The 10974-nt window shown below is 31.9% G+C and overlaps 1 protein-coding gene across 1 annotated transcript; it reads right to left on the bottom strand.

The window, feature by feature from the left end:
- Positions 1–8289: 8289 nt before the first annotated feature.
- Positions 8290–10763, bottom strand: LOC137811834 (uncharacterized). The gene has a single exon (XM_068613690.1). The coding sequence runs from the start codon at positions 9658–9660 to the stop codon at positions 8566–8568; it is 1095 nt and encodes a 364-aa protein (XP_068469791.1). The 5' UTR covers positions 9661–10763; the 3' UTR covers positions 8290–8565.
- Between the last annotated feature and the right edge of the window lie 211 nt (positions 10764–10974).

Below are 10974 nucleotides of genomic sequence, written 5' to 3'. Positions count from 1 at the left end.
CATATCAAAATGGGGATTACTATTAACACCTAACACTTAATGGTTTTAACATCTGGTATGGTAGAAGTTTTTTTCATGACAAGATTTACTATTTAACACCTATAATGTTTTTTTATATTTTATTTACAGTGAAGTCCTGTATATTATTAATATATATATATATATATATATATATATATATATATATGACTTACATTTTTCTATTTCTAATAAATTTCTAACATTTTTGTCTTTAATAATTTTATATTTTGTATTTGTTCATTAAATTTTTTTAGATAGTACTTTGAACAATCAAATAAAGTTATTTAGATTAAAAAAATATATTAGAAACGATTTCTTACAAAAAATTAGTAGGGTAAAAAACAAAACAAAAATATTATGTATATTATAATAAAATATAAATGGCATAATATTGTTGTTCACTTATTTAGTTGTTATCTTTAATTCAATGTTCTTATTTTCAGAGCTCAAAATTTGGTTATTAAAAAGCACCAATTTCATAGGTTTCACTTATTATTTAATGGTATTGTAAGGACCGAGAAAAATAGTCTTAGAGTAGAAATGATACAATTAAAATGACACCTGAATATTTTATTTTATTATTAAAGTGAAAAGGATATATAAATAGAAATTTAGTTATTCAGGTTTCATTTTAAAAAGAACTATCATCTCTCTAAAAACTCCTTTTTCCTTTCCTCTGCCTTCTCTTTAAAATCTCAACCTCCTCGCTCATCTGTTTGATGATCGGAGTCCACCATTGGACTCCTGGCAGCGAGATCTACAATATTGACCGATCAGAATCTTTCATACAGTATGTTCATTTTTGTTCTCTCTTTCCTTTCCTCTCCCTTCTCTCTTAGATTTTGACCTCCTCTTTCGTCAGTTTAATGATCAGAGTATGCCATTGGACTCCTGGCAGCGAACTCTACAAGATTAACCAATCAAAATCTTAGATAGAGTAAGTTCATTCTTGGCTCTTTTTCCTTTGACTTAGTTTTGATCTGGTTGGGTTGCCTTTTAATTTAAGTTTGCATGTGAGGTTTTTATCTTCAGAATTAGTCTCTGTTAGCTCAAGGTCCTAGTGATGTAGTTAGATTTGTGATCAGGACTCTGTGGTGCAGATTAGGGTATCCTTAAGCTTTTGGTGGGTTTGGAGCTCTTAGTGAGCATCTACTAAAGTTCAGGTAAGGGAAGCTAGTTTAAAATCTTCAATAGAACCCTAGGTTAGAAGATTTGAATGTGAGTGTGACGTGATCACCAATTCCAAATTTTGTTGCAAAATTTCTTGTTTTGAGTAGATTGTAGTTTGATTGAAATTGAAAGTGTTATGATTGAGAATTGGTTGTTTGATTTAAATGGTTGTAGAATTAGAAATCATATATGTATAGATGGAGATAATAACTCAATGATTCAATGAGAGTGATTGTATCATGTTGAACAGGAACTACCAATGTAATGTGTAGATTTATAATTTATGAATCGAATGAGATGTTGATTTATAATCTGATAGGTATATTAAGTTATGCAGAATTTTTCTGCATATTTCGCCCAAGCTAGCAAGTTCTAGCTCAAGCTAGAAAATTATGGGTGCTCTCTGGAGGATTTTAGCTCAAGCTAACGAATTCTAGCTCAAGCTAAAATTCTGGGTGCTCTTTGGAGGATTTTAGCTCAAGCTAGCGAATTCTAGCTCAAGCTAAAGTCTAAAATAAATAAATAAATAATAAATAAATAAAAATAAAATATATTAAACTAATTTTTATTTGCTTTTAAAAGATTGATTTATTTATTTATATATAGTTTTTCTTATAAAGTATGTAAACTTTTATTTCATGTATAGTTAATTGAAAATCTCTTTAATTAGACATTTATATGATTAGTCAATGAATTGTTGTGTATTTTGGAAATTTTAAACATTGGTATGATTTGATTGTTTGATGGTGGATATTTTGAGGTTCAAAATATGAATTCTAATCAAGACATAGTATTTTCAGGAAAGAAAATACCGTGTTAAGATTGTTTAGGATGTGCATTGACTAGGGATTCGTCTAGAAGGAGATAATTAATTATTTTATAGATGAAGTTATTCAGGTGGTGAGAGTCGTAGGAGGTTCATATGAATGAGTAAGTTGTTTGAAAGATAATTAACTTGACCTGTTATATGAATTAACCCTGTCATACTAGGAGAGAGATGATATTGAGATTTTATTATGCGCATAGCTGTGTGGATTTCACAGTGATGTAGTATGACAGGTGCAGATCTCTGAGTCTAAGTCAACGCACGAGTCTTCCGGAAGTAGAGTCAAGTATCTATGTGTTATGAGTCAGTAGAAGTCTGACATGAGACAGATGAATATCGAAATTGTTGATAGACACTTGATGGTTATGTGAAATGCATGAGAAATGATGAATTTATGTGGATGTTTAAACTCATATTTGTGTTATAAGTTTTAAAAATACCTAGCTTACCCTTTGTTTTGTTTTGTGGTTGTTTTTCTTTGATATGTGATGATCGTGTATTTTACACGGGAGCAGATGATGTTACAGATGATAAAGTTTCTCGGTGAGAAGATGGATAATGGAAAATGTTTATTTTTCTTTTGAAATTTTGTTTTAAAATTTATGTAAATGTTTCAAGTCTTATGAAGAGAGAGATAATTTGAAACATTATAATAATGAAATTTTAGATATATTTGTATTATGTTTATATATTTATTTTAATATTTCATACAGATTATGGTTATAGATATGAAAAAAACATAGCGATGTTATAGGTATGGTATTTTTTTTTTAATTTAAAAAATTCACTAAAGTTGATGATTTAATTTGACTTAATCGTAATGAAGACAGATTATGAAAACATAATACTAAAAAAAAAATATTTGTGAATTTTCATAGTTAAAAACTGTTAATACATTACAAGAAAGTTATTAGATATCAATTAATTTAGAAATAGAAATAATTAATAATTATATTAACTAAATTAAATATATTTGATAAATTAAAAACATGTTAGTATTTAAAATAATTTTTATTGTTAATAAAAATTTATAAATTAATTTAAAAATGTTATTTAATATTAATTATCAAAATTTTAGTTATTGACTATTTTATATTTTAAATTATTTCTAGATATCAAAGTTTTAGTTAATAATTATTTTAAATTTTAAATTAATAACTAATTTAAATAAAAACTAATTTTAAATTTAAAATAGTCATACCTAATGTTAGATAATACTTTATAATCTAATTTATAATTTTTATTAATAATCAAAATTATTTTAAATATCAATAATTTTTTAATTTATAAAATAGTATTTAACTTAATTAACATAATAATTAATTATTTTATCTTTAAAATTAATTGTTATTTAATAAAAAATTTTAATGATACTTTAATTCATGATATTTTTTTTATTTTTTTTTATAAAAACCTTTTATGTTAGGCATCACTATGTTACTTTACATCCGAGTTAGGTTGACACCTCAAATAACAACAATAATTTACCATCACATAAAAAAAATATTATTAAAAAAATAAAAAATATGAGGAGACTAGACCATAACCCATATGTTAACAAAAACGATATATAGGTAGACTATACATATTAATAAAGAATTCTAAGAACATACTAGATGGAAGCCTATTATGCCAATGAAATGATTCTTTATGAATAAATCATAAATTAGCCAACTTATCAGAACACACATTTCTTTTACGAAAAATATGAATAACCCTAAACCTGATTTGTCCACAATAATTAAGACAAATATTTCATCGATTATGAAGCATCCAAGGAACATTTGTCCTAGCAGTAAACGTAACACAAACAAAACAAAGAAAGAGTCACGTTCCAGTCACACATATACATTATTTTAATTTTCAGTTCTAGAAATATTTGTGTTTTTATTCTCTATTTTGAAAAAAATTACTAAAAGATGACATTGCAAACCAAGTGCCATGTATTGGCACTATATGTTTCAAGTAGGCATATTTATCACATAATTATAGTTTTGCGTCATCCAACTAAAGAATAGACAGTAAAATGAGAGAAAAAAGCAGATATGAGAGGATTTGTAAAATGAAACATTAAAAAAATATTAGAAACTGAAATAATCAAAATAATTTTAAGAAAAATAAATAAATAATAAAATAAAATAATATATATATATATATATATATATATATATATATATATAAACTATAGGCTAAAATCACCACAATAGTTTAAGTCAAATTTATATTAAAATAAAAAAAAAATTAAAAGTTCCATTCATAATTTCTACTGCACACCCTAAGCCAATATGTAGTCTAAAACAATAATATTTGTTATTATGTTCTATGGTATGAATCAATCATAAATCTTCATAATCTTAAGTTTGTAATTAGTTATATAGTCTTCCATCAAATCCAAATATTATATTTATAAGGTATTTGGTCCTCAGAAGCAAACCCTGAAGCTAATTTGTATGTGACATCTAAAATACCTAAAAAAGCAGAAGGGGAGTGAGAATGATAGAAACTTGACAGCATATATAATGATTTTAAAGGCAGAACCTGTACCCTACTATATTCATCAATGGTATCTACTTTGTAAACTGCATCAACACACAAAGACAAGACAAAGACTCAACAGAAGCCTCCATTTTAGACCTCAAGTGCAGGCACTGGTTAGGTTATAAAATGGTGTGTGAGACTGAGAACATTCTAATATCCTGTGAGTTATAGCTTGGTTTCTATTCAATGATGAAGGGAAGTACCTGAATAGCCATCATTGCAAGCTCTTTTGTTCCCACTTTCACAGAACTTTGTTGCTTTGCTTTATCATTACATTCTCCAAGTCTGTACTTAATTTGTGTCTACATGGTCATATCAGTGGTTTCATGTAATAATAAAGGAATTTTTTTAATACTCAACCAGTAAATAACATACTTTTAACACTCAATTATAATAATATAATAGTATTTTAAATTAAAAATAAAATAAATATAATTAAAATAATAATTTATTGATATATAGAATGGATGTATTTTACTGTTTGTAGTGTTAAACCATCCAATAATAAATGTTTGCATGTTGGAAAACTTATTATGTAAGAGGAAAAAAATTGTTTGAGATCTTATGTAGTAAAAATATCCTCTTGACACCACATTATAATAATATTATAATATTTAAAATTAAAAAATAAATTAAATATAATTAAAATATTATTTTATTAGTTTGTGAAGTGTATGTTATTTATTATTTGTGATCTCAATATATTACCACTCTATATAAGAACATCTAGGTGAACAATTTTTTTTTATAATTTTATATAAATATTAGGTTTAAATAAGTTTCGAGGAGGAGGGTTTCTTTTAAGTTGTAATAAATTTACATATTTTTAATTAAATTTTATTTAAAAATTTATTAATAACTAAACAAGGATGGTAAAGGTTAAGTAGCCACTACTATGAATCGACCAATGAAAATACAAAAACGGTGCAAATACATTAATAGTAAGCCTAACTAAAATTGTAATTCCAAGATTTTTTTGAGTGCATACTCTTTTACCATGTTTACCATAACTCAGTCATGGAGACTGTGAACTAAATGCTATCAAAAACCGCAATTTTAACCATATTAGCAACTGTACTCAATTACATAAAAATATCTGTAAAATTTAAATTAAAGAACTTACTGTAATATATTTTAAATAAGTTATTAATCAAATTTATGATGTATTGTATTATAAATGGAAAAGAATTGAAAGAATAAACTATAATTGATGTTTCCTGGAGCATGTTAGATAAGAAAAAAACCAGAAACAAAACTCTTATACCAATATAAAAGCTGTTTCTTCCTGCACCCCATGACTTCTTCAATCACCCCTTAAGTAAAAAGTTAAAAATAAAAGACATTGATAGTGTTGGTTGGTTAGTGAGTGAAAGGAGTGTGGGTTGAAGGTGGTGGTGGTAGGTTGTGTTCACGGTAATTGGCAATCGTTATCAGCGGTTCATCGTGGTGATATTTTCCAGTGAGTTTTCAACTTTCTTATCTAATGGTTGCATTACAGAGGTATTAGAAATTATATTACTTCTAAATTCAGATTAACATTCTAGCTTCCACGATACAACTTTGTATTCCGGATCATATAAATCAAAATGTTAATATTACTTAATTTTATAACTTAAGGATTTTCAGATTACATAATCCGGTTTCAATATGTTCCCATTTTATCCTTCCGATTTACATAAACTAGAAGTTCTATGTTCCCATTTATCCTTCTGATTTACATAAACTAGAAGTTCTGAATGAAAAAAAAAACAGCAACATCCAAATAGTACCAAATATTGCAACAAAACACTCCAAAAAATTGCAAATATTCAGTACTACAACATATTCAACTACAAAATCGCAAGCAGGAGACAATTTTAAAAACTGCGAAGAATCACACAAATGGTCTTGGAGGTACGCTGGAATGAAATTCCAGCCTTGAAGGTGCACTGGAATGAATCAAGAAGACAATATAACAATAATTTCCTATCTAGTATGGAGGTAAGTCATGGGTACATGAAAAAGCAGCCTAATATACACCTTGGGAGCCCAAGTGACCTACAACATCTTAATATCCTCAAATTTTAATATTTCTGTAAAATTACAGATGTAGGCACAAACATAATTAGGCCAAAAGTGGCCACATGTCATAACAATTACTTTATCCACAGTCCTCTGTTACTACAAATTAGGCATAAGATGTCTTCAATCAAAGATGCAATAATTTATCTAACCCATCTACTGCTCATACAAGAATTGTATGGGATGAACAGCCATATATATAAAGAGAAAATTCAGAATGAGATGTATTGCAAAGTTAAACTGATGCTTTTTGAGGAAAAGCATGCTACCGATTATATTTCCATTTTCAAATTTCGCATTACTTGTACATATAACAGATGATGTGAATATATTCCAGATTTATTGTTGGATCCTTAATCTTGATTCTAACACATATTAGTAGCAATTTTGTTTAAAAATAAGTAAATGATTGTTCTATTTATTTCATAAGAAATTTTGAATTCAATTCCAGTGAAGCTGTTACTAGATTGCAATGAGGGAATGTTGGGATTAGAAAAATAAAAGTAAATTAAGAGGATAAGGATATTTTACATATTTGGTGCACAGCATGCACTAGTTAAGGAAGAATTATTTGATAGAAGAAGAATGAAGAGGAAAAGGGAAGTTAAGAAGATGGGTAATTTGATTGGAGTGGGTATTTGCAAACTTTACATGAGGTAGTGCGGCTAGTTATTTTCACAAACTTTACATTTCCGATTATCAATATTGGGCAAGAGAGAGGTGTGGGGGTGTATTTGCTAATATCCTGCACATGCCAAGAATATGGCCAAAGTAGTCCTTATAACAAGACTTGCATAATCTTACCCTTCTTAAACTAGCTTTTGGGATAAAGCTAGGCCTAATCCATTTCTAATATACAACTAGCTTTTGAAATTTACTTGCACATGCTCAATAACTGCATGCATGACTAACCAAAAGACTGTATAAAGTAAGGATAGGTATATAACACTATATTGTATTACCTAAGCATCGAAACAGTATCTGATAACAAGGAGAAAACTCCAAAGTCCCCTTCAATTATAGACAAAAAGAATGAAAAACATTTTTGTAACAGGGTATATAAGCCAAACCACACTGCAAAACTGAAGACAAGAGTTCATCAGTTCAAATATAACAAGGGTAGCAGAATTGACCAAATGAAGTTTCTAGTTCCAGCACAAACTTAAACTTTGGCACTTCTAAATCTACAATCGCCAGCAGTATGGAGTTCAAATTATCCTAGGGAGTATCATTCTACAAAATTGTTTCTCTTTCATTTCATCTAATGAGTACTACAATAGATTCATTCATACTGTCAAATGTAACTATATCCCAATGACAAGAATAAAAAGACTCTAGAAGTTATTCTCCACAACCTGTTTGAGCAGAAAATCATAGGTGGTACTATGTTTTTTTCGTAATACAATATCTATGTGTGATATCCAGATGATATCAGAAATTAGAGAGGTATATTTGACTATACAAAGTAGTAACCAACCAGGAAGCAGGGACATCAGAAAATTGAGATTGCCTACTCTATTACTGAGCACAGACCATAATAATATTCAGAGGAACCAAGCGCAGGAAAATCACACAACACATTTATAAGACCCCATTCAATTTCCTCAATCTTCAAGAGTACAACAATAAGCCCAAGGCAGAAGCACCACACACATCACATTGAAATTGCAAGATTATAACCAGACAAGGCCACACACACGCGCAGAGCATAATTCCATCAAGAAAGAAAGTCAATACAGCGACCTAATCACTCGGTAGGAAAAATAAATAAATTAACATATTTGTATAACCTAGAAGAAGCAAAAAGAAAACAAAATAAAAATAAAAAAGAGTTGGCAATGCATCTATGAAGTTTCTATTATACAAACACGAATTCTTCTTACAGTATGAAGACCTACAGTAATAGTACAGAGCAGCAACGCTTATCATTCTCCTTCTCATCATCATCATCACTTGGAAACCAAGAGAATCTCCGGCTTCTTAACCTTGGTGGGTGTGTTGGCATTGGAGTTGGAGCCAGCATTAGCCTTGGCAGCCTCTGTGGTCCTCACATCGAGCTGAATGAGACTCCTGGTGGCGAGAATTGCCTGCGGCACCAAATCGTGCGAGGCACGAGCGTACAAGCAGCGAACCGCGAAGGAGGCCGCGTCCTTCACGTCCGGAGAGTTCAGCGGCCCCAAGAGGCAGTGTCCCAGGATTCTGAGCGCGGGTTGGAGAATCTCCCAGGGGAGAGGGATTCTATCGCCTTTGGCGTCGTGAATCTGGGTATGATCGGGAATCGGGGCGTCGTCGAATTGATTGCGGCAGGGGCACGGGGCGGCGCCGGCCCAGGCGGCGGCGAATTGGCAGAAGTCGAGCTTGGACCAGGCGGGCATGTGGGAGATCTGGGAGAAGAAGGAGTGGAGGGCGACGCCGACGATGGCGGGGCGTTTGGTGGATTTGACGCCGAGTTGGGGTTCTAATGGAGGGGAGATGAGGCCGACAGAGGGAGGGGAGAGGGATTGGGGTTTTCGGAGAGGGGCGTGGTAGATGGAGGGTTGGGAGAGGTCGGGGATTGTTACGAGGAGGGGTTTACCGTTGCGGGATCTGGTCTCGGCGGCGTAGAGGGCAAGGAGGACGGCCTCGAAGCCGGCGAGCGAAGGGGGCTCAGGGGAGTGGATGCGGGAGAGGTAGAGACCGGCAAGGAGAGGGACGAAGGAGAGGACGACGAGGCGGAGGTGGGGGTCGGTGGAGAGGAAGGTGTCGTAGAGCCAGTGGCAGAGGGGGTCAGAGTGGGAGCCGGAGAGGGAGGCTGAGACGGCGGCGTAGGCGGTGGGGGAGGAGAGGAGGGAGAGGGCGGGGCGGTCGGAGTCGGCGAGAGAGGAGAGGGGGTCGTGGGAGGAGGAGGGTAGGATGGCGGCGAGGGCGTGGATGCGGGAGCGTGCCTTGGACACCGACTCCCACCACGAATGCATTGGGTCTGTTGCTGGTTTCTTGGGATCTGCGGCGTTGGGTGTTGGCATGGACGAAGATGGCGACGATGAATCGCTGCGGTGAAACTCCATGCTCCTCTCACTCACCCTCACACTCGCTCTTTTGCTTCTCTCTCTACAAAACTACTGCATCCCTTTATTTAATACCCACTCCGCTCAAATTACTCTTCTTCTTAACTCCCCTTTTCCTCTTTCATCCTTCTTCTATCAATTCCTCCACACCACACATTTCCTTCAAATCTCTCAACTCTTTTACTCATTTCTCCCATTTTACATTTTCCTCAACCAACTTTTCCAATTTCAATATATATTTTCTCTTTTTAAGTCACAACAAACTGCAAAAACATCATTCTAACCACATGAAACTTCATAAGATGCTTGTGTGGATCTTCACCAAGTTCATAATACCTAAACAACAAATGAATTAGTGCAGATTTAAGTTCATAATTTGTCTCACCTTCCTCTCATGATCTAGTTCCTTTCTCTCATGATTAGCCATGTAATGAAAACCAAAACCAAAACTATATTTAACAACCGGAATAATAATACTAACATAATCAGTAATTTCAATATCACTAACTACACTACCTAAGTCAATAGTAGTAGTATGATAGTTTTTAAAATGTTCTTTCTGGTTCAGAATTGAATGGATGCAATGTACTAGTCCTAGATGTACAATGATAACACCAAGTGAAACACCATAACAGTAGCATATCATATTAGCAAAACATATCATGTCTCACAATGAATGATAAAAGCTCTAAAAAATAATCTAAAAATTGGAAAGTGTGTCAAAATAACTTTTTAAGAACATTAAACACCATAGTAAATAATCTAAAATACTTTGTCTATTTTATGTAATTTTTATGAACTTAAAAATAGTCAGAACTTTAAAAATTTGAAAAATTCTAATTGAAGGAATTTGGGATGTTGAGGTCCTAGTCATAGTCCTTCTTTCTTGGAATGTAACTCATGATTTCTGGATTTTTATTGGAGGTTCTAGAAAAGTTTGGGATACGTGTAATTAATGGATTGGATGAGGTTCTGAAAAAGTTTGGGTTTGGATTTTTTAAAATTTAGTGTAATCAAATTCAGATCAAATAAAATAGTGAATCTAAAATATAAATTCACTTTAATTTGATCAAATTGATTTTACTTTTTTAATTTAATTTAAATTAAATTAAATTCACTTTGTCAATTAAATTATGAGATAGACCTAATTGACTTGACTTAAGATTAATCTAACTTAACTTGACATAGTTTAACTCGATGTAGGTCATTTTGTATAGACTAAACATGGACTCAACTTGGCTTGACCCGATCTTTCTTGATCCCATCAAAGCCTAACTAAACTTGGACCAGTTGGACTTGACTCGATTTGGCCCA

This window comes from Phaseolus vulgaris, chromosome 2 (genome assembly GCF_000499845.2).
Source record: "Phaseolus vulgaris cultivar G19833 chromosome 2, P. vulgaris v2.0, whole genome shotgun sequence".
Classification (NCBI taxonomy): Eukaryota; Viridiplantae; Streptophyta; class Magnoliopsida; order Fabales; family Fabaceae; genus Phaseolus; species Phaseolus vulgaris.
Note: the sequence above shows the minus strand (reverse complement) of the source record. Positions and strands in the feature narration are given on the sequence as shown.